This window comes from Lycium barbarum, chromosome 7, assembly GCF_019175385.1.
Source record: "Lycium barbarum isolate Lr01 chromosome 7, ASM1917538v2, whole genome shotgun sequence".
Lineage (NCBI taxonomy): Eukaryota > Viridiplantae > Streptophyta > Magnoliopsida > Solanales > Solanaceae > Lycium > Lycium barbarum.
This window is the reverse complement of record NC_083343.1, coordinates 118459647-118484696: the sequence shown is the minus strand read 5'-3', so window position 1 is coordinate 118484696 and position 25050 is coordinate 118459647. Positions and strand designations below refer to the sequence as shown.

General features: G+C 35.1%; 2 protein-coding genes and 1 long non-coding RNA gene across 3 annotated transcripts in view; 2 read left to right on the top strand and 1 right to left on the bottom strand.

Moving 5' to 3' along the window:
* LOC132603983 (agamous-like MADS-box protein AGL27) overlaps positions 1 to 25050 on the top strand; it is a 107441-nt gene that overhangs the window by 76406 nt on the left and 5985 nt on the right. The gene's annotated exons all lie outside the window — the stretch shown is intronic.
* LOC132603984 (agamous-like MADS-box protein AGL27) lies at positions 7797 to 23821 on the top strand. Its single transcript, XM_060317288.1, has 7 exons — positions 7797 to 8159; positions 21307 to 21385; positions 21776 to 21831; positions 21901 to 22000; positions 22303 to 22344; positions 23347 to 23388; positions 23482 to 23821. The coding sequence occupies exons 1-7, from the start codon at positions 7975 to 7977 to the stop codon at positions 23572 to 23574; spliced, it is 597 nt and encodes a 198-aa protein (XP_060173271.1). The 5' UTR covers positions 7797 to 7974; the 3' UTR covers positions 23575 to 23821.
* On the bottom strand, positions 23248 to 24505 carry LOC132603985 (uncharacterized). The gene is made up of 2 exons (XR_009568604.1): positions 24304 to 24505; positions 23248 to 23627 (listed from the first exon to the last, which is right to left on the bottom strand). It is a non-coding gene; the product is annotated as an uncharacterized LOC132603985 (long non-coding RNA).

The following is a 25050-nucleotide window of genomic DNA, read 5'->3' as shown; positions in this document are numbered from 1 at the left end:
CTTATAAGCTGCTTTCAGCTTATAAGCTGCTTTAGATAAATTAAGCCAAACGGGCCAAATTATTTTTTTGGGCTTATTTGAGCACAAAATGGCTTATAAGCTGGTCAGTCAAACACTCAATAAAGCTGAAAACAGCTTATAAGCCAATCCAAATGGGCTTTTAAGGAACTTTAAAGCATCATGATTAGTTTTTACAATAACTCCCTATGTTAAAGATAGTGTTGCCAATAATCTATAGTCCTCACCAAAGCAAAAGATTTCCTGCGTAGTATATTTCAAATTAGCCCTGTTAAGCTTCTAACTAAAGTAGGATAAAGGCTTTCCTTCTTGCATTAATATGATCCCGATGCTTACTTTACTTGCATCACACACAATTTCAAAGACTTTCTCAATGTTTGATAATTATAATAGAAGTGGTGCTCTGCTTAGCTCATCCGTTAAACCCTTAAATATCGTTTCTGCTCTTCATCCCAATAAAACGATTCCTTCTTTTTTATCACTTGAGTCAAAGGAGAAGCAATATTACTAAATTCTTTACAAATATCCCATAGAAAATTGCTAAACTATGAAAGCTACTTATGTCACCTATGGACTTAGGTGTAGGTCAATGCCTAATAGCTCCAATCTTGGACTCATCCACTTCCACCCTTCTAGCACTAATAATAAAGCCAAGAAATATCACTGTATCCACATAAAAGGTACACTTTTTCAAATTAGCAAAAAGCTTCTCGTCTAAGAACATAAAAGATATGGCTAAGGTGCTTAATGTGTCCTTCAGCTGATCAAGAATACACCGAAATATTATCAAAATGCAAAATAGTAAATTTTCCAATGAAAGGTTTCATCATCTGGTTCATAAGGTGCATAAAAGTGTTAGGTGCGTTAGGAAAGACTATCAAGGTTGGCGATGTTCTCGATAAGTTTCTTGTTGCATAAGAATCTTTCGATTGAGTATAGCTCTACATATATGTTTTGTGATTAACTTTTTTGTACGTAATGAAACTCTTTTTTGTGCAGTTTTCAACTACGACCCAAAACTCCATAACTCCATAGCACTTGCCTTCCAACAAATATATTGCGCATTGACGACTGCGGGAAGACCACTATCACTCTTTCCAAACCAAAAGTTTACTACTACATATCTTCTCTCTTTTGGCGATTGTCTTGACGGTCTTAAGATAACTATTACTACGACCAAAGTAGTCGTGAGTGACACTCACACTAATTCTCCTAGTGGGCGAACCAATCCCCTTAACCCTTTAATTAGTAAATCTTAAAACATTCAAGGATGTAATGATAATAATAATAACCAACTGTCTAGTCATGCCATAAATAAATATAAGGTGCGGAAATCCTAACTATTACAATCCCAAAATTCAAAAGTCATCGTATAAGGATTCTAAAACTTAATGTTGTCTAATGAATGAAATAGCTGTCTAAAATAATCATAAATAGATGGAATGAAATTAGACATTCAAATAAGGAAATATCTTCAGGCGGCATGACATGGATAGGAGATCACCCTTGGATCTGATCAGAAACTGGCCTCACACTAGATATGAGGTCTGGAAGATGTCTCTGGAACACAATGTGCACTCAAATAAAAAGTGTAGCAAGGTAGTATCAGTACAAACACTATGTACCGGTAGAAATCGTAGGTTGACTAAGATTAGTATCATGCATACTTCATAAAATCAATAAGATAGGCAGATAGGCACAATAACACATAACTAAATAATGTCATCAACAGAAATCAGCCAACATAGGAATAAGATAAGTCCAGCTATCAATCAATCACCTAGTTGATATAAGTTCAGTCATCAGCCAACAATAGAAATAACATGAGTCTGATGTAATGCAATAAAATAATGGAAGTATTTCAACCATGTACACATATGCTAAATGGTATGGTTTCCCCAAACAATCATGACTTGCAGGGGACCCATGGTGTTCATATACCACTCACTCCGGAACTGATCTCGGATCACGAGCTCATAAGTAGGCCACATCCTCACCCCCTGTCAAATGCGCTTTTATATATTTATATCGTTGTATCTGATCACAATATGAATCTCAACATATTTCCATTCCAACAGTTAATATGGCACATGATCGGTCAATAATATAAATATCAATGACTACAAGGCACCATGCGACAAGTTATAACAAGACTCAGATAAATTCACTCAACAGAGCATGATTATGCAACCATCTCAGTCAATAAAAAGAGTATATATTGACTCCTTCCTTTTCAAAATACAACAATTCCATCTCAAATTTAGGTATATGAAGAAATGACAACAAGCCCACATAATAAGAATTCATACTAACCAATCATACTTTCTCATATCAACTTTATTACATATACAATCAACTAACCAAAGTCTAACTCAAGTAAACCGTAACCTACCTCGAAGCCGAACTGAAACAATGCAATTATTCTGCAACAGTCTTCTCATTTCGCAAAGCTTCAGAACGCTCAACATCTAGAAATAATAACGCTAAGTGAATAATAAGGAATCGTCTACTCAACAACAGCAATTTGAGAAAGACAACCCCACTACTTCTACCCTTTTTCAATGGGTGAACTATCATTAGGTACGAATTCATCCTAAAATCAATCCAAACAATCATGCTATAACAATTCATGGGTTCTATAGTTAATTCAACCCTTTTCAATCAGTTTTTAGGTTAAAACTTTCATTTTTATTGGAACCCTAAGTCTCAATCAACCATCCCCGCCATTAATAATCAAATTCTCATCCTAGGAAGTGATGATCTGTACTCCTAGATGATTAAACAACAATAAAATCAATAGTCATACATTGTTCAAGGGTTTTCATGAATTCTAGGGTTCTAGCCTTTCAATTCACCATTAATGAACCTTAGATAATGTAGGGACTTAAGAGGATTATGGAATGGATGAAGTTAGAGGTTCAGACTTACCTTGATGAAGAGTGGTGCCCTAGCCTAGTGTTCTTGGGAACTGTTTTTGGTGTTTTGTGGGGAATGAGTTCGAAATATGGAATATAAAACACTGTTTCTGCCTCCTGTCGATTGCTGCAGTGGTCGATGTTCGCTATGGCGGACCTCATTTAATTCCCCGACTCCCGCGGCGACAACCACCTCCCCGCTACAGCGAACTCGCTACAACGGTACTACCCGCACTACAGCGGTCCATATTAACTAGCGATTGCTGATTTTTCACCCAAAATCCCAACACCAATCCGAGGCCCTACAGACGCAAACCAAACATGCACAAATATATAAAAACACGCTACGGACTCATCCGTGGCCTCAGAATTTTCAACGGAGGTCTAATTTACTAAGTCACCCCAACGGAAATGAAGACAAGTTTCGGACAATGCACAACAACAACCAACACAAGTTTCAATTTTTAGACTTCTAACTTTCTGTGTTCTCATTAAGCTCATTCTATTCTCGGGAAGGTACTAACAAGGGTAAAATGTTCAAAGACCCCATAACGACCTAGCGGATCGTTACAATTACTGTACTTTGAGAACAAGGAAAAAGATGATTTGTTGCTGTTGCTTTGAGTGGCAGCGATCAAGCTTCTTATTTTGTTCATTGAGGTTATCTAAATAATGTAATTTTTGTCAGCATGCATTGTTATATATCATGCATGTATGTTGATCTTTTGAATAAGTACTGCCGTGAATAAGCCGTAACCATGCAGACTTGTCACTTCTGAAAAATAAAAGAATGTTTGTCTCTCAAAACGATTGATATATGTGTGTGTTTCTTGTCCGTCTGTATTTCACTCGGAAGTTTTCCGTGTTTCTTGTCCGTCTGTATTTCATTTGAAAGTTTTCTCTACATATTTGGTAAAAGATTTTAGCTATACAATATGCAGCATGTTTTCCTTTTTTTTTTTTTTCCCTCTCTGGAAAAGACAAGAATTGTTTTAAATTTCCCAAATATGTGAAGGCTTCAATATCCTCCTTAATTTTTACGACATCCATTAGTCTTGCATTTGTACCGGGCCTGAAAGTTAATAAAGCGGTATTATAGCAAAAAGTTGTTTTTATTTGAAATCAATCTAATGGTTTATATGTAATGGTGATGAAGAAAATATACACAGTCAAACCTCTCTATAATTGTCATTCCTTATAACAACATTTCATTATAACGGCCTGATTTTCTTCGGTACCGATTTTTTAGGTTAGATTTTACTTCTCTATAATAGCATTCTACCTATAACAACAACGACATTTATTATAGCGGCACACTCTTTATAAAACTACCTCTCTATAACAGTCATGCTCAAATATCGTGTAAGAAATATATTATGTATACAAAATATTAACTTATTTATGATGATCATCATTAATGTCATGCACATAGTAAATTTGAAATACGAATATCTAAAAGAAAAAAAAGTTATAGCCCGAATCTCATCTCATAACACCAATCAAGCAAAGGATGCTACCACTTACATGGAGTTTGACGCAACACTTCCAATCCTTGAAACTTACACTGATAAAGAGATTATTGCATAAGTCTTTAGAGTGGAAGAACAAGAGACAGTGGATGCAGAAGGTGACTATAAAAGTGCTGATGAAGAGCCTCAACCTACTGCTACTTGGGGTGAAATAGAAGAGTCAACTGTTAAGCTCTTACAGAACCGACGCTATATGAATATTTTCGTTTCGGCCCTCAGAAAAATCTCGATTTGGCTCTTTAAAGAGCTGCTTGAATCAGATTTGGAATTATTTTAGTAATATTATTGCTTGATAAAAATACTCCTAAACAACCTTCAAGGGAAAGCTATTGAATTCCTTTTTGCAGAAGTTTGGACAAAAATCTTCGTCAATTCAAGCGTTATATTATCCCTAAGAGACTAAAATTTACGAAACAATCCACAATCGTAGAATTCTACGTCAAACTTTAAATATTAAAACTTTTAATTAGTTTTAAATGCATATGTTCCTCAAATTTTAATTTTTATTGGTACGGTATAACTAGTTATGGATTTATGAGTACTTTATTAATATTTTCAATTTTAATTAATGATATAAATACCAATTGAGATTTTAAATTAACAAGTATTTATTTTCGTTTATAACATAAAAAGTAATGAAATTATTTTTTTGCGTATTTTTGTTTTTAACAGCTAAATGAGATCCAAGCATGAAATGTCAGTATACATGTATAACAACACTTCACTATAGCAGCCATGAAATTTTTGGACAAACGCTGCCATTATAGAGAGGTTTAACTATATATAACACGTGATTCCGATCTTTAAGCTATGAGAATGCTCGAAGGCAACTTGAGAAAATGAACACCAAAGCAAACAAAGAATAGATAACACGTGAAAAATTAACAACTATATTTTGGAAACTTAATTTGAGTGCTATAAAATACTATTTTCAGTTTAGAAAGAAAATATCATACTGCTCCTTAACCTTTGTTTTAAGTGTGCATTTTTTTTTTTTAATTACACTTTTGAGTAACAATCTTTTATATTATACCCATCGAAATAGTGTATTTTCATATTATAATTTTAACATTAAAATGACATGCTCCAACAGTAATGTACCATTCCAAATTGCGGATATCATATTACTTTCTCTGTTCCATTTCATATGGCATATTTTCTTTTTTAGCCTACTTAAAATAATGTTACGTTTAAAAATAATTTAATTTTTTATTTTATCTATACCATACAAATATGAATGATTTATTTCAAATCTCAAGTGTTAATATTTTTATTTTTAATTAAACTTTGTGTTCAATTAGACATCGTTATCTAATAGGGTAGAACCAGAGGCGGATCCAATATTTAAATTAACTTTATGGGTTCAACCTTTTAAGATTTTTAGCTTGAACTCGCTGTATTTTAAAAAAATTGGTTTCGTGTCTACTAATTATTGCTACTTTTACTAAACTTTTAGACAAATTTATGCTCCACATCGAAAGTTAGGGATTCAATTGAACGCCCACATATCATGTTACATCCGCCACTAGGTTGAACGAAGCATATATCGATTTTTCATTTCCTTTTCGAGATTCAATATGAATTTCGAATAATAACCAACTTTAATCTTCACCAAACCACCTCAAAATTAATGTAAAGGATATCCCAATAGTTTCTAACAACTTCCAACCCAAACCAATAACAATTTCGCAAAACAAAAAAAAACTCGATTTTCAAATTTAAAGCTTTAATAGCGGTCGATAGAGCTTAGCTTTTCCGAGTTTACAACTTTAGGTGTGTTTGGTGAGAAAGAAAGAGGGTGGCGGGAAAGGGGAAATGAAAAAGATTAAAGCACAAAATGAGGAAGATTGAAGTATAATTCCTTATTTTTTATTTTTCTATGATTAGTAAAATATTGTTATATATATATTACAAATTAAGTGTAAGTAAAATCCCATGTGCTAATAAGTTGATATCTGAACTAATTCAAATTCCCATTCCGACGAGACAAAGTCGCAATTTGAAGAAAAAGGAAGGTGAATATGGTGAGATTACGTTAAAAGGTAAGACGAAGTTTGATATAGAAGATTTTTTGGTTTTGATCGGCATTTGCTTTTCTTTAAAGACGGATTCAAAATTTAAATTTTAAAGATTTAATTTTAAGATTTTAAGTTATATTATTAAATTTATGAATTCATATCTATTATTTATTATAATTTTAATAATTTTTAACATATAAATTTAAACTCCGAATCAAAAGCTAAAAGCTGAATCGAACCTCAACCAGATCCGCCCCTGATTTTCTATGGAAGTAATTTGGAAGTACGTAATTCAACTAACCCTTTTTTTTCATTGGACCAAAGAAAAAGGAAAACTATTAAAGGATAATGATTCTGATGTAAGAAAGTTCCTCCGTACTCCCAATTTCCAGCCAATCAGCCAAAACTATTAAACATTAAACAATAGAATAGGCCTGTTTACTCTCTCTCTGCTATATTTTTAAACAGAGTCCGTTGCTTTTTGTATGGAAAATTCAACTGTCCTTTTTGTAATCATTCTAATTTTGTTAACAAACAAAAAAAATATATTCTAATTTAGGAAAGTACCATCGTCTTTGTCCGCACTCCTAATTTCCAGCCTATCAGCAGAAGCTTTTAAAATAGGCGAGTACAACACTAGTAGCTTCAGCCGTCAGGCCATCATAGCTTCTGTGGCCGTTTGGTACGCGGATAAGTAGAATATTAATGATTAAATTTGAATTAATTTTATATTATTTTTAGTGAAAGTCCTTCTATCAAATAGAGTATAAAATTAATTTCAAACTTAATTCTGAATATAATAAATTTATATCTTATATCAAACAGAGCATAAAATTATTCGCAAATTTAATCCTGTAGAAACTACTAATTCCATCAAGTTTGGTATTTCGTTCTAAAAAGATGATCTTACTTTTCTTATTAGTTTGTTCAAAAAAAATTGATATATTTCTATATTAAAAAATAATTTAATTTTATGAGATGATTTACAGTCATACAAATATGTAAAACTTATTTTTGGACCACACATTTTAAAAGTTTTTTTTATTTCTTAAATTTCGTGTCAATTCAAATTAAAATAATCTTTTTTGGGATGAAGGAAGTATTATTTTATAGCACCTTCCAAGTTGGATTAGTCCAAGAATAATAACCCCGGAATAGTATTCTCCACGTGCCAAACGACCCGTCAATGGCCTAGTGTTGCTCTCTCAATTCATTGCCACGTATTCAGCCAACTTGGCTGATAGACATCTTATTTTCCCCCTTTTGAGTTGTCCATTGCCATTGGACTTCGACCCAATTATTACCTACATAAGTAAAAACAGCGAGCATCTGAAATGGAAAATTAAAAAAAAAAAAAAAAAAAAAAGGGAAAGGGACCCAAGATATTTGAAGTGGAGAGCGCATACGAGTAAAACAACAAAAATGCCAACTATAAACTATAAGAAAAATTAGGGCTTCATATTCAGTGAGACTTTTGCTTAGGAGAAAACAAAAATGGGGCGAAGGAAGGTAGAAATAAAGAGAATCCAAGAGAAAAGCTGTAGGCAAGTTGCTTTTTGTAAACGGAGAAAAGGTTTATTGAAGAAAGCCAAAGCACTCTCAACTCTGTGCGATGTTGATGTTGCTGCTGTTATCTTCTCCAATAGTGGCAGGCTCCACGAATTCTCCAACACTAACAGGTTTTTTCATTTCATTGCATTTTTATGAACTATACTTTATTTGAATCTGAGTGATTATTATTTAATAATTTCCTATTCAGCAGCTAGATTATATAACTTATCTGAGACGTACTGTTGAGTCGTTAGGAAGACTAGTTTGTAGGCTGACACGTTAATTGACTAAATGATTTTTAGCGGTGCAGGTTTTGGAATTTATCTCTTGAGTTGATCTTCCTGATATGCATAACGGAGTTCACTTTTTTTTTTTTTTTTTTTTAAATGCATGCGATATGCAAGGATCTACTACATAATACGATTGGGAATACACGCATCCGACTAATTTGAAAGTTAAATCAATTTTTAATACATATCTACATTTAACCTTATTGATTTTTCAACTATATGGCGATGACAAATAAGATTGGAATTGAAATATTAATCTAAGAAAGTAAGTGAAAGGTAAAAAGCTACAGACAATATTTGATAAACCAATAGTAATAACGAGATATAGAAATCCTAATTAATCACGCCTAATACAATTGAACAAGCACCTATAACAACTAGAATTTGTACGAGGAAGCTAATCTCTTGCAAATCCTAAGCCACATTCAAAAGCAACTCCAAGGTCTAACTTCAAATCTCGCAAGTCAATCTCCAAGTTCATAACAAGCTAGTTAAGACAAGCTAGGGTTTAAAGTATTTATACTAAGGCTAAGTTAATACATAAATAGATCCGCGGGGGAGTTAATGTTAAGCTGGAGGTTTGGCGACCAAAGGATTTAAGTTGAGCTGAACCAAGACGGAATACTTGAAGTGCAAGTTTAGTGATGTAGAGCATGAGGTGGGTGTGGAAGTGGGGCTTCAGACATAGGCCATACAAAAGCGAGGAAGTTTTAAGTACCTTGGATCCATTATCCAAGGAAATTAGCAATCGATGATGATGTCACACACCGTATTGGGGTAGGGTGGGTGAAATGAAAGCTCGCCTACAGAGTCCTATGTGATAAGAAGGTGGCGCCAAAACAAAGGCAAGCTCTATAGAGCGGTAGTTAGACCTACTATGTTGTATAATGAGGATGTTGTGATGGATGTGTGGGTATACTAGAAAAGATAGGATTGGAAACGAAGTTATCCGGAACAAGGTGGGAATGACATCAGTGGAGGACAAGATGCGGGAAGCGAGGTTGAAATATTAAAAGCATGTACAGAGGAGATGCACGGAGGCTCCAGTACGGAAGTGTGAGAGGTTGGCTATTAATGGTTTCAGGAGAGTAGAGGTAAGGCGAAGAAGTATTTGGAAGGAGTGATTAAATAGGACATGGCACAGTTGCAGTTTACTGAGGACATGACCTTAGATAGGAGGTTATCGAAGACGCGGATTATGATAGAAGGTTAATAGGTAGTAGAGTGTTGTCTCGTGTATCCTTCCATTCTAGTAGGTGTGATACTATCTTTGTAGTTTCTTGTCCTTCGGTTTTCTGTTACTATCTGTTGTCTCTTATACTTCGATTATCGTATTAGTTTTCTGTAGTAACTGTTACTTTTCTTCATAATGCTTATATGTAGTATTTTGTCGTGGCTTCTTTACTTTCGTATTAAAAGTATTATTATCTGATCTTTTTTTGTCATATTTTTTCTTGAGCCAAGGGTCTCTTGGAAACAACAACTCTACCTCCCAAGGTAGGGGTAAGCTTTGCGTACAGGGGCAGATCCACACCATTGGGTGTGGGTTCACGGGAACCCACAACTTTTATCCGAACTTTGTATTTATAATGTGAAAACCTTCAAATATATAAGAAATTTTAGCTGAGAACCCAATAACAACAGACACTGCTAGCTGGGAACCCACAAGCTTTAAATCCTGGATCCGTCTCTGTCTGCGTAGACTCTACTCCTCTCAAACCCCATTTATGAGATACACTGGGTATTTTGTTGTTGTACCCAAAGTAACTCTAAAAATACGAAAGTATCATTATCCACTTTTGGAAAGTTCAATTGCTGGCCAGTCTTTACCTCTGTCGCGAGATGGTCTAGGAAGGTCCTCCACGTTCACACTCAGTGTTCCACGTTCGCAATGCTCTTGTGCTAGAAAGTTAACTCAAAAATCCTTCTCTGCGTCTGTAACGCTCTGATGCCTCGAAGCTCCCAGTTTCTCGTGATCACGACCCGTGTCCCATGACCGCAGTAGTAACTGAAGCACAAACTCTACAGTTGAAGCTTATTGTCCAAGGCTTCCCAATTATCTCTAAGCTCTATTTCTCGATCTTCCTACCGTTCCAATAAATAGTAGCTCCTTTGTGAATGGCGTTGTAGGTGTAGGTTTGGGGTCATCATCCTCCCATCATTAGAAATTCATTCTTAAATTTCTTATTATTTACATCAGAAGTAGACAAATCATTGACATTGAACATATCATGCACGAGAAAACCATTGGGACGATCAATCCTATAAGCCTTGTAATTAATGTGCTCAATAATTTGGAAGAGGCCTTCTTGCCGTGGTTGAAGCTTGTTTTTTTTTAACAACTAACATTAAAATAACCTTGTTTTTTCTTCTTTATAGGAACCTTTCCTCCTTAAGTGAATTCAAACTCAATCTCCGAGTTCAACATCATCATCTTTCTTTATTTGCTTTGGTAGTCGCTATGCAATTTAAGCACAAACGTATTGAATAAATCAAGAGCATCGGTTACATCATCACATTTATGACATGGTATGAAACGAGCTATCTTGAAAAATATATCAACTAACACAAAATTTTCTCGCTTCCAATTTTGTTCTAGGTAGATAAGCAATAAAGCATGAAAATGTCAAAACCAAATGCATTGGGAATAGGAACGAGAGTAAACAAACTATTAGAATTCTTGTGAATATTCTAGAATATATGTAAATATAGGTGGCTTAATTTTCTCATAGTTAATTAGGTAGTTATTTCCTTTCTTTTTAGATCATGTAAATATAGTTATTTAAATCTCAATAGCTTGAGGAATAATCAAACTGAGCTTTCTCTTAGTTTCCGTTTCACGTGGTATCAGATCTTGGTAAAGCCAACAACAGGTAGGAAGAGAAAATTCCATTGTTGAAAATTTTACGTGTAAGTTAGATTTGTGAACCGTGTCAATTTAGGAAGCACACTTAGACTACTTTTACACGTAGTTTTAATAATCGTGCAAAGTGCCTTTTTCATTTAATTTATTTTGGTGTTTGAGATCTGAGTTACACATTAGATTTTAGAATTTTAGATATTTTATTAGTTTCATTAATGATTACTCAAGGTGTACATAAATTTTTATAATGAAAGATTGTTCTGAATTGTTTTCTATATTTCAAACTTTTTGTGTAAAAAAAAAAATCAATTGGTGTTTCTATTTTCATTTTCCATACAAAAGGTACTCTTTTTTTCAAATTAGCATAAAACTTCTTAAAAAAAAAAAAATTAAAAAATGTACCTATTATGCTCAACATGTTCTGCAATTGATCTAAAATACATCAAAATATCATCGAGGTGCACAACAACAAACTAGCTAATGAAAAGTTTCATCCCATGGTTCATAAGACGCATAAAAGTGCTAGGTACACTACAGAGCCAAAAATACATTACCAACTTTTTATACATATCAAATTTTATTTTGAAGGTAATTTTCCACTCATCACCAGGTTTCATCCTAATTCAATGGTATCCACTTGTCAAGTCAATTTTTTGAAGAGATGTTAGAAGAGCTCGACTTATCAAGTAAATCATTAAGCTTAGGTATAGGGTGACGATACTTTACTATGATTTTGGCTATAGCTATATGATCAACACACATTAGCCAAATTCCATCCTTCTTTGGCACTAGGATCATGAGCACGACACAACGACTTAAGCTTTCTCTCACTAGCTCCATTGTAAGAAGATCGACGACTTAAGCCTTTTCCGCTCAAATGGTAAAATCTCAAAATTGCCTCCAAATTCAAGCCCCAAGCTTCATATTAAGTTCATATTGAGTTTATGTTTAAGCAAGAACGAAAAATTTAAAGCTAAATCCGACTTGAAACAATAAATCCAAACGAAAATAAACATAAAAAATATTAAGTAAAATTAGTACGAAAAAGAGCAATAACGCTCAAGAACTAGTTAAAAGATAAGTAGAACAAATTATTAAATGTTAACTACCTTAGAATAACCGAAGAAATTGAAAAGGAGTGACAAATCCTAAATTTGAAAACAAGACAATGTGTTGAATTGCAAATTTCTAGTGTAGGTTATTTGATGCACCTTGCGCTATCGTGGTTCGGCTGTTGCGATCACAGAATTTGCTGGAATTATCTTTTTGCTATTGTGGAAAGTTCGTTATGATTGTGGAAAGTTCGTTATGATTCCGGATCTCTATTGCTTCGTGGCCATAGATGTATTTTTGTCATCATGGTTGGATTTGGTTGCCCAAACTTAAATACTGGTTGTGGCTACAAATTTTTCATAGCAAATGCTTCAAATAGCCCTTGAAGGTTGAACTTTCACAGTTGCAATCGATTGGGGAAGTTCGCGTGGGTGTCAGCTTCAATTCGTTGTGGGAAAGTGCAAGTACAAATTTTCAACCCAAATTCGATTAAAGATGGACTTCAATCAACTCTAAACGTTGAGCTCTTAAAAATGTTTCCAAATAATATTTGTGATTATCGAATTTGAACTAGACAATGTGTGTAAAAATATACACTAGTCCAAGCTTTGATACCAAAGTGATAACATAAATGATCGAAGCTGAACAACTAATCTAAAAAAGCAAGTAAAAGATAGAAAGCTTGACACAATATCTAATAAATAGTAGTAATAATTAGAATTAGAAATCTGAATCACTTAAACTACAATCAAATAAGCACCTAAAGCTAACTTCTTGAAAATCCAAGATCACTCTCAAATCTCACAAGTTAAATCTCCAAAGTCGTAACAAGTTAATCAAAATAAGCTAGATACTAAGGCTAAATTATTACATAAAGTGCCTTAAATAACCCTAAGATAGGGCCCAGAGTGTCATTAGCCATTTTTGAAAAGCTATATTGTTGTTAGAGGTGACAAAATCAATCCAAACCCATTTGATCCTCCCAATCCTTCAGGTTTTAATGGGTTGAGCATGATATACATTAATGATCAAGTTTGTGCAAAACCCAACTTAAGCCATTTATTTGCAGTAGCCCAGGTCAGACCATAATTTAAGCCCAAACTGACCGAGTGAATAGCAGTTGCCCTTTTACATTTTCTAAATGTTCATTGACACTTCCCAATTATTCATTTTGTTTAGATAATTTTTCTAGGTCGTGTTGCCTAATTATTTCAAGCTAAAATGTTTATGCAATTTTACCAAGAGTTCTAATTTTCTATTACTTTTTATTTTCCTGATTTTTATTAGTATTATAAGATAAAGAACTGCCAGATACAGTTCTAAATCTAAATTGACAAAAGAAATCTTTAGGCATGAATTGGAATTTATTTCAACATAATACAACAAGTAACAGGGAAAGAACGAGAAAAAATTTCATCATCATAAAACATCCAAGAATGAGGATTACAAAACTAAAAATAAAAATCACTGATATATGTGAGAATATTTATCTATGCTCTGTATAAAATTTGAGAATATTGCAAATATTTGGGTCAGATGGGCGGGTTGGGTTACAACTCATTGTTTAGCTCATTTTGACCCAACCCAGTTTAGCCCAAGTAAACTCTACGTAGGGTTTGGCAATGACACATTTATTAAGTCAGCTCATTTTACCCTGCTCAAACACAGTCCAAATAGTCAATTTGCAACCCCTAGATGCAGCACAATCTTCACTATTCCTTATCCATAGTATACGTTCTTCAACATTTAAGTTTCACACAAGGAACCTCCAGCTCTTAAGGATAAACTACAAAATTTGATGGAATAACCAGTTAACTATGTAATTTTCCCTCAAACTGAACGAACATGACCTATTCCTTTAGTTTAGGGTTATTGCGGTCAAATGTATCGCTATTGCAATATGGTGCTGGATGGTCCTTCTCTGCATTCGTGCTCAGTAGTGTTCCGCATTCGCAATGCTCTAGTATAGGAAAGTCAACTAGGAGTCTTCCTCATTCACAACAGTAACATTGTAATTGTGATGCCCTACGAGCTCCCAATTCCTCGTGATGATGGTTTGCATCCCGCAATCATGGTAGTCTACTTGGAGCACAAAATATGCAGCTAAAGCCTGATGTCCAAGGCTTTCCGGATCAACTCCAAGCTCTGTTTCCCAATCTTCTATTTCAATAGTGTGTAGCATAAGATGGAATTCTCTAAAGGATCAACACTTTTCACTTCATCAAAGGTATTTCAAGTACTTGTAGCACATTTGCTTTTCTACTAGTGAATGACCTTCTAGGTGTAGGTGTAGGTCCGGGGACATCACTTGGCAAACAACAGTCTTTCATTGAATGCCCCACAATCTTCACTAGTAAAAACTATTAGATCTTATGTCTCGATAAGAGTTGTAGAGGCCAAATGTCCCGTGAACGATCAACAATAGTTTACATATCGGACTTTGTACTCTATGAACACACCTTTGAATTGACATTTGCCCAGCTTATTGAATGGCGTCCTTTATGATCATATGACAAACTAATTGTAACAAGCTAGTTTGTCATACCTCACTTCAATAGTGCAAGTATATGTGTATTACCATTATGTTGGCCTTATATCGTTGGGAAACCAATTAATGTTTGGCATGTGCCAGCTTTCGTTTCAAAGTATATGTGTATTACCATTATGTAGCCTTATATTGTCCAACAAAAGCAGTTAATGTTTGGTGTGTGCTATATATCTTTCATCTCATAGCTTGGCTCTTACGGCCCTTAAACATCATTTTTAAATCAATATGGGTACTTATGGACGGCCATTATAGCGCATTTAAACATGACATAATAACTTGGGGTTTGTAATCATAAGTTAAAATCATGATTTATAACATAGACATACTCATCATTCTTGAATCATTTGTAAAACATAACATGAGGTGCTATCTTGACATCTCAACCCAATGAGTGAGACCTTGTTGTCTCATGCCTTGTCCAAGTGTTTGATAGTTCATGTATATGGTATTATATTTAGTGTCCAATGAAAAATGTGTAGTATGTACTGTGTAAAGTATATCTATAAATAGGAAGTCATTAGCCGTGTCTAGTAGAGTCTAACGTGTTATGCATACTAATATCTGGGAGGTTATTGGGCATGTTAGGAGAGTTCTCCTTTTTTTTATTCTTAAATCATGCTTTAAAGCTTAAAAGTGTGAATATGTATCCTATTCCTTTTAGTCTCACGAATATTGGCATACATAACTCGATCAGAAGGCTAAACGTTTAAGTAGTAAACTGCTTGAAATATAATTAAAGTGATCTCAATTGAACCTCAAAATGAGAACTAGATGATATGTGCCCTGAAATAAGGTTGTGACAACCCAAAATCCTCAGTTAAATGTCACGGGCTTGTTGTAAAGGAAGATGAGATGATGATATCACCAAATTCTATAAGAATTGTATCACGACTCAAGAAGAGTTGATAACCATGAACAACAACATACCCGATGATATCCCATAAAGTGGGGTCTGGAAGGGTAGAGTGTACGCAAACCTTACTCCTACCTTGGAAGATAGAGAGACTGTTTTCGGCATACTCTCGGCATGATGATGGATAGGATGTTAAATGTTGGTTGCATAGGGTGGATAGTCATTGTGGCGTCCTCGAGATAAGATCAAACAAGATATAAACCATGGAACACAAAGGTTAAGGTTTGAATAAGAAAGTGTGTAGCCCCAAAGTTCTAAAATGGGATTTCAAGAATGAACAAGGACCAATTGGCCAAAGAAAAGAAAATCATTCAAGGTTGGGGTGAGTATCCTATGAATTATATTAAATGAGATGTATTGCACGTGTTAAGTCCAATAGCAGGCATGCTTAAAGCCGATGGACACCGAGCCATGAGCGCTATATTTTAAATGAGATTATAGAGGTTATGAGTGCTAGGTTTTTCATGAGGACATAAAACACAATAAAACAAAAAAGTGATCCAAAATTCTCCCAGGCACATTCCCAAGAATATGACCTAGCTCTTTTTTCGATCCCTTCTTCCCCTTCGGTGATCCTTCTGATTACCGGAATCAAGCCCTCTCCTTTCTTTATATTCTCTCTCCCCCATTTCTCTTCTCTATTTCTTTCTCCTCTTTCTTTTGACACCCATTTTCCATAGATCTGATGGAAGAAGACATCATTTATTTTTCTATGAGTTTCAAATCTCTTGATGTTTCAAGAGCTTCAAGTGCACCGGCGACTAGTATGAGTTGACTAAAAGGAGTGGGAACCCCATCACAAGAGCTCAGTTTACCAGGAGGACGATGGTATGGTTAGTCCAACGACTGAAAAAAACCTCTTTGTCCAAGGGGAGTTCAGTGAGAACGTGGAAGATGAGAGAAAGTTTCTCTCAAACTTATCGTGCAAGGAATTTCAATAAGATTGGCCGGTACATTAACATCATTAATGTGAAACGCACAAGGAGAGAAAGTTTCTCTCAAACTTATCGTGCAAGGAATTTCAATAAGATTGGCCGGTACATTAATATCATTAATGTGAAACGCACAAGGAGAGAAAGTTTCTCTTAAACTTATTGTGCAAGGAATTTCAATAAGATTGGTCGATACATTAACATCATTAATGTGAAAGGCACAAGGAGATCAATGATGATAATCCCTGAGATAGCCTTCAACTCAAGCTGGAAGTCCATTGCAGAAAAGGTGAAAAGCTTTATTAACGCCCACAAGAATGAGAAATGAAACCTAGATTAACTGACAAGAACATTCCTTATGCTGAAGCTCTTCGCAGTATTAAATGGTCTAACAAAAAAGAGAGCTCATTTAATGCAGATGCCACATTGAAGGGGGGAGTAATCTGCATTAATGATGTGCCACATTGAAGGGGGGAGTAATCTGCATTAATGATGTGCCACATTGAAGGGGGGAGTAATCTGCATTAATGATGGTTGTAACAACCACAATGAAGTTCTTAATAGGAGTTTGGTTGTCAATTTGAAGGCTGTCATAACACCAACCCTCTCGGAGATTAGAAGATGTTTCTAACCTTTGGAAGCAAACCTTTGGGCTGAATATTTTATGAAATGGGAAATAGCCCGTTCATATTTGAGTTTGCTTCGAAAGTTGCAGTAGATCAAGTGATAATGGAGAATGGCTCCGGAAGCACCTGCGCATCAGGTTCCAATGGTGGAACCCTACATTTGGAGCTATCAAAGAAAAAAAGCTAATTCGGCATGGGCTAGAAACGTTGGCTCCCCACTTTATTTTTGGTCGCAAAAGAACTTCAAGGCCATAAGAGACTTTTCATGTGGCTAGTTAGAAACAGAGGAAGGACGCAACTAAGAAATCATCTCAAATGGGCCAGAATCAAAATCATGGAGACGGAACATCTATCCCGAAGGAAGTACCTATCGAGGACGAAGGACTTCTCTTCAGAACTTAGATATGGAACAACTCTCCGATAAGATTTCACATCGGACAAGAGAAAGGGGACCAGGTTTTGGTCAACAAATATCAAGGAAAACATAAAAGGTAAAGAAGCGGAACACAACAACCTTTCATTTACAAATCCTGTGGCTCTAGCCAAACACGGAACATTGAAAAGATGCAAGTAGAGGCCCAAATTTTATTTATTTGGGCCAAACTTCAATAACCCAACCTGAAGCTTCTTTTAAAACACATGACTGAAGTTTCTTCAGTACTGTCTTTTGTTTTTCGCTTAGCATGTTGTTTTGTTGTAGCCATTGCTCTTTTTTCATATTTGACCTGATGTGTTCTTGCTGTATTTTGAGCCGAGGGTCTACCCAAAACATCCTCTCTACCTCCCAAGGTAGGGGTAAGGTTTGGATACACTCTAATCTCCCCAGACCCCACTTATGGGATTTCACTGGGTATGATGTTGTTGTGACTGCATGTGAGGACTTTGGATGTGTAGAACGAAGGTCTAAATTTTTAAATAAGTCCATGACTTGATTGAATGGAAACAACCCGTAGGGAGGTAGAAAAGCAAAACAACTCAGCTAAGTCAAAGAAGTTATGTGTGGTCATGTAAGAATATGAAAGGTAAACGCAGTAAAACCCTATGGATTATTACATATGTGCAATCTAGTATGAGGCCGATGACATTGAAGTTTTAGAATGAGACACCGTGAGTTTACCCTAACAATAGTCCTTGAGAAAAATAAGGTTAATTCTTTCTTGATTTTGTAAGTGGACACTCTTTTTGAACCAGAGTGAGTACTATATTTATGAGTATTTAAGTCCCACTGTCACAAAGTGAGTTCATTACATTTACTGACTTAAAATTTTAGATTGTCTCTACCTCCGACCTCTACATTATAGCTCATAGCTCTAAGCCCCAATTCCTTGGTGAAAAGAATTGTCGCCTTAAAGTTATTGGACGCATTTATTACAAACTAAAGTATAACCCCCTAGTAGGAAGTACCAGAAGCATCTATCAACTTTTACATGTTGCGGTACAGTTATCAGTTTTCCTTATTTACCAGTATACTACATTTCAGATTTAAATTTCCAGATATTCAGTATTACCAGTACCTAGTTATTCAGTTACTTACTTGAAATTTCAGTACATAAGAATTCAAGTGAATATCTATTAATGCCTTTGGGCGGTAAATCAAGTCAAAGTTCTAATATATCGCTAAGGCATAATAGTATAGAGTTGTCTGGAAAGTCCTCCATATATTTACAGAACGATGAGCTATATTAGTAGAGAGGGTGAAAGAAAAATAGTATAAAGGTCTGTACTCAACTGAGTTCAGAAAATGGGTCCAGAGATATGTCATCATCTCACTCACTATCGTGAATGTAAGATCGATTTAGAGATGTGATCATGATATTCCATAGTTTCAAGTATTGTATACGTTCAGGAACCACCAAAATATACCAAAACCGGAAAGAGTTGTTGGCGAAGTACGTAAGAGGATATACTTAACTTTCAGGGTTGGGGAAGCATGTAAGAGGATAGAGCTAAATTTTAGGCTAAATGCCCCAAACGTATATTTTCACACAGGATTCATTCAAGCAACTACCACTTGTGGTTTAGCTCAGAACACATGAATTTCCACAATGCAAATGGAAACACAGTTATACGGATTTCGAGATTGGGCTACCATGGACACTGAGAAAATATGATCGTAGTTGGGTGATATGATAATTAACTGACCTACTAAGTTCACACACTTATTATTAGTCCAGACTACTTGCATGGCTTCCAGCATACCCTGTTATATATTAAAGTGAATAGCCCCAATACCCATCATCTCAAACTAAGGTGCTCAAACACGATAAAGTTTTGGAAAAGTTTCTAGGAAGGTCTTAGTACTCAAGTTGAGCACGACTTTTCACCCACAGACAGACGGGAAGGCCAAGAGGACGATTTAGACTTTAGAAGATATGCTACGAGCTTGTGTGCTTAAGTTTAAAGGAAATTTGAGTTACCACTTGTCTTTGATCAAGTAGTTATCAGACAAGTATTCAGAAGGCACCCTTTGAAGCTTTATATGGTAGGCGGTGTCGCTCGCATATTAGTTATGAGATAAAACTCATCGGTCCAAAATGAGTTTAGGATGCTGTGAAAAAGGTAAGGTTAATTCGGGAAAAGCTCAAAACAGCTCAAAGTATTCAAATAAGCGACACTGGGAGCTCGAGTTTAATGTAGGGACAATGTATTTTTAGAATTGTCGCCCATGAAATGGGTTATATGTTTTGGAAAGAAAGGTAAACTCAGTTCGAGATATATTGGGCCTGATGATATCAATAAGAGAATTGGGCTCGTAATTATGAACTACCTCTGCCACCAGAACTCAAGGCTATGCATCTAGTACTTCATGTTTTCATGTTGAGGAAGCACCTCCATAACTCGAGGCATGTGATACCAGTTTGGGAGGTAGTGGTTGATAACGCTCTATCCTATAAAGAGGTGCCTATAGCTATACGTGACAAATAGGTTTAGAGGTTTCGTTTGAACCAAGAACAATATTTCGGTAAAGGTATTGTGGAGCCATTATTCAATTGAGGAAGCTACTTATCAGCCCGAGAAGGACATGATGACAAAGTATCCACATATATTGGAAATTCAAAGTACATAGCTCATTTTATGCTTTAAAAGATATAGTTTGTGAATTTATATTATATTTGTATTGATAGTAATATGAAGTAGCTTTTATGTGTATGTTGGATTATCGTGATGTTGTGTGTTGTTGCATTGATGTTGGATTATCGTGATGTTGTGTGTTGTTGCATTGTGTATCTGGATATGCAAAATGTTGCTATTGTGATATTTGAACATATTGAATTTGTTTGGATAGCTCCAGTTACAAAGGAAACTCTGCTGAAAATTTTAGGAATTTTTGCACTTGGTTAAATTTTGGGGTCCAAAGGAATAAGGGAGAGTAGTACAAGGCTCAAGATCTTTCTCTTAGATCAAAGATGACTAGATTCTATATTTGAGGGCGAATGTCCCTTGAGGGGGGTAGAATGTGAAGCCCCGATCTATTTTAACGCTCCTAAAGTCATTAATTAACACCTATTAGATGACGAATCTCATATGAATGAATAAATAAGAGCTGACATTTAAATAAAAAATCAATAGTCTCAGTTATCCGGAAAATGCAAACTGAAGCGTGAGATACAACACAAACAACTGCAAACCAAGAGCTTGCTCAAAGGGAGATATCAGTCAATCAAAATTGAGACAGGTCGGAGAAGCAAAAGAAAGATTTTTGACCTGCAAGCAACAACGGCTTTTCAGTCGATGTGCTAACATGTAGTCTAGCGGTATAGTGGGTTGCCCTTTTCTCAAACCTGTCTATAATATAGGGTTTGCTTTTAGGACCCCTAGTTTTGGAGCACCCCCTACCCCCTCCACCACCGCAACAAACTATACCTTACTAATTAAAAGGGGGCATCCCTTTTGTTATCCATGCAGAGGGTATTTTCCATGGTTAGTGCCTAATGGCCAAAGAGATTGACCATCATCAACTATGTTGAGAATTTTCTGAAGCACTCTAAGTTTAAACCTACACAAACTGATTTGCTCACCAACAATCATATCTGACATTATATGTTTCAGTCTGACAGGGATCCTTCAACGATATGAAAGCCACGTTGAAGCAGAAAAAGAGATCTCTGCAGAAATCCTGGTGGAAGAGGTATTTGATTAGTTAACTGCTAACAAGTTATAAAGTGAATCAGAATCCTCTGTGGATACTTGAAATAAGTGGACTGTCTGTGCATATATTTGGTGTGCCACCTCCCGGGCTTGGAGGTCAAGATTATTAATGATGCTTACTCTTTCATCATAGTGCATCAAAGTCATGTTGGTATTCAACTAAAATGTACCTATCTAAAAATCTTCTTGTTGCTCGACTAAAATGAGTAATGCTAGACACACAATATTTTCATCAACTCCTGGAAGCATGCTCTGAGTAGTTGTTCATTCATGTAGTTAATACAGTAGATTACTAACTTATCATCTACTCATTGCGTATTTGGGTGCTATTCAATGTTATCTGGAATAATCATACTTTTATTTTTTGTAGCACTCTAAATACTCAAGGTTCATGACAATGGGAGAACTGTTACAAACAACAGAAAGGTACTGATCTTATACTTTCATTTTTATTTCTTAAAGCTTATACCACTGATCCTCGTCTCAATTCGACAGGCAACTTGAGGAAACTAATGCTGATGGTCTCGCAGTGACTGATCTTGTCCATTTGGAAAACGAACTTCAAACTGCTCTAATACAAGCCAGATCTAGAAAGGTCTTTCTACACTCCTCTGTAACCTTGCCCTATCGGAATTGCTTTACTAATACTAGAAGCTGTCACAAAGTCATGGGTTTTCCGGAGTACCTCAATGTTGATTTCATTCACCTCTCTCGTAACTCTATACGTTCTAATGCTTTGTTTCATGATTTACTTGCTCGTTCCAAATGGTGAGAAACCGTAATTGTTTACTTTTGCTTTGCTTTTTATATGCATTTGCATTTTATTTTTTAAATAATGCTTCCCTTCCAGTTAGTACCTCAGAACGAAGCAAATCTAAATAGTTTTGTTTTGTGCAGACACATTTGATGCTTGAATCTGTTAAGGGTCTTCATGAGAAGGTAGGTTTTCGTTTCCCATTGCATGCTGAAAACTAGTTTTTCCTGAAATCACGAGTTTAGTCTATCTGTCTACCAACAGGGATTTGATTCCTGAGCAGACTCTCAGATCAAGGTGCATTTCATTTAGGTTTTAGCTTATTCAAACATTCATATGTAAGAAAAAACTACTCCCTCCATTTCAATTTATTTGTCGAGTTTTGACTTGGCACAGAGTTTAAGAAAGTAAAGAAGACTTTTGAATCTTGTGGTCTTAAATTAAAAATATGTAGAATATACCCAAATGCTCTTTAATCTCGTGGTCTTAAATATGCCATGTAGAAAGTTGGATTTAAAGAGTTGTAAAAAAGGAAAGAGATATTCTTTTTTAAATAGACTATAAAGGAAAGTAAAACGGACAAATTGAAACATGGGGAGTAGCATCTTTTCATCTCCTAGAGCTATAGAATTCTGGTTGAACTCATCCTCTTTTCCGGGGTTGAACAAACCATCATTGGTTTCAACTGAGGACTAGTGCTTGAGTGCTATGTTAATGTCAAAAAAATGCATAAGCTTAATAAAGTCAATCAAATCCAGGCAGTAGCTTATTGTGGACTATGTTGCTCAGAGTCTTCAGACATACCGTTAGGTGCGGGTTGGACCTCTCCAAAAGTAGAACACTTTTCGAGGATCCACCACGGGTGCAATAATTTTTTTGGCAAGTCTGAGCAATATAGATTGTGGAAAAGGAGTATAAAGAGGCGTAAAACATCCTCTTGCCCTTGTCAGTCGTTTCTTGATAGGCTGGTAAAAGTGTCCAGATTTAATACTCTCCACTTCTCATTTGATCAAAATAGAATTGTCTTCGCTCTTTCAAGTCGACATAGTTAATAGTCAACCTGTTTACGACAGCTCTGCGTAGCTCTGTAATCAACAGTTCTCATCAGATACCTTTAATAGTTTTAGGATGAATTAAGATCATGTTAAATTTTCCATTAGACTGTACATGACAACCCTTTTTTGCAGGAAAAACTGCTGCGAGAGCAAAACAAACTTTTGGAGGACTCCGTAAATCTTACCTCACAAAATCTGCTCTCACAAATTAGACCTCTTTCATGTTTTCTCTAACTAACTAATTTGTACGCATACATGTCCATACAGATGGCTAGGATCAAGAAAAACGGAACAGTGAATGAGATGTCACCACCCCACACAAATTGTGGACAACAGAGAGTGACCCTCAATTTTCTCTAGTGATTATGGTTTGTATCTGTCAAATAGCCTTGCAAGAGGCACCAGGGAATAACCTGCACAGGTTATGTGGTTCCTGTGTTTAGTATCATGTTTTACATGAAATTAGCAAAGTCAAGGTGTCTTAAAAAATAATTAACAATATTGTGCAGTTTCAGTAAAATTAATTTCTCATCTGTATGACTGTAATATAAAAGTTGAAGATGAGCTTTGACCCTCAGGTTTGTGTTTTATATATTCAGCGTTTTCATTGCCTCCCTTATTAATTTATTTTGTACTTGACAGAAAAAATAGGGTGAGTTATATGAGCTTATGCTTTTATTTTTCCTGAAGTTGTATCATGTTCAAAAACTCAATTATTTGAACATTACTAACCTACGGCTACTTTCTCTTGAAGTTGTATCATTCTTGTGAAATACTCTTGACACTATATGCTATAGCTGCTTAATTATTTGAAATTCTTATGCTACGAATTACCATTCATTGTTGGGAATTTGCTCTATACATATCTTGCTTTCAAATATATATTCATGTCGGAGCTAACAGTGGTTGAAGAATGTCCTATTAGACCTGTGGGGTAGGAGGAACAAAAAAAGACAGAAGATCGAACAGATGAAAATTACATTTTAAAAAAGATAGAATCAATATGAGATCAAATATATTTGAACACGCAAAACCAAAATCCAAACAAAAAAGCCAGAAAACAGAAAGTATTGTGCTAGTGGTACTTACAGATTGATGAAGAAATAAATATAACGCAGCTGCTAACTTTCCTCTCACTGAGACTTTCCACATATTTAAGTTTTGGTTCTACGAGTTCTTTATATGCAACTCAAAGAAAATACTACTCCAATATTGGTATTTAATTTAAGTGGAAACTAGTCTATTAATTTAAGCGATATACTCAGATAGTGTGTATATGGGTCCTAGTTGATTTTTTTTTTTTGTGTGTGTGCGCTTAAACAAGTGTTCAATGACCAATGGCCGCAAAAAACAACTCACATAAAGATAAAGCTGCTACGTACAAGCCACCTAATTACTACGTGGACGAAAGCCAACATCAGATTTGAAACTTGATTATATGGTTCACAATGTGGGTTTGTCCACCTTTCGTTCCTTAATTTTATTTTTAAAATTGAACTAAATTAATAAATAGACATTAACTCATCCAAAACTTATTTGGTTGAAATTAGTCCGTTCAATTTTTACTAAGCTTTAATTTTTTAAATTATTTATTTAAATGATTATAATTATTTTCTTCATTATGGCTATATGAGACATACATTAAAGAAAAAATGTCTTTTAAATATTATTTTGATAAGATTTTTTATATGTAGTCAATTTAGGCTAGCTAAATTTTTAGATGTACCGAATTGGATAAATCAAAATGAACTGAGTTAATAAATGAAGGTAACCTCTCAAACTTGCAAGAATTAGACTGGTCATATTTTTTATGAGCTAATTTGTCAGCTCCGAAAA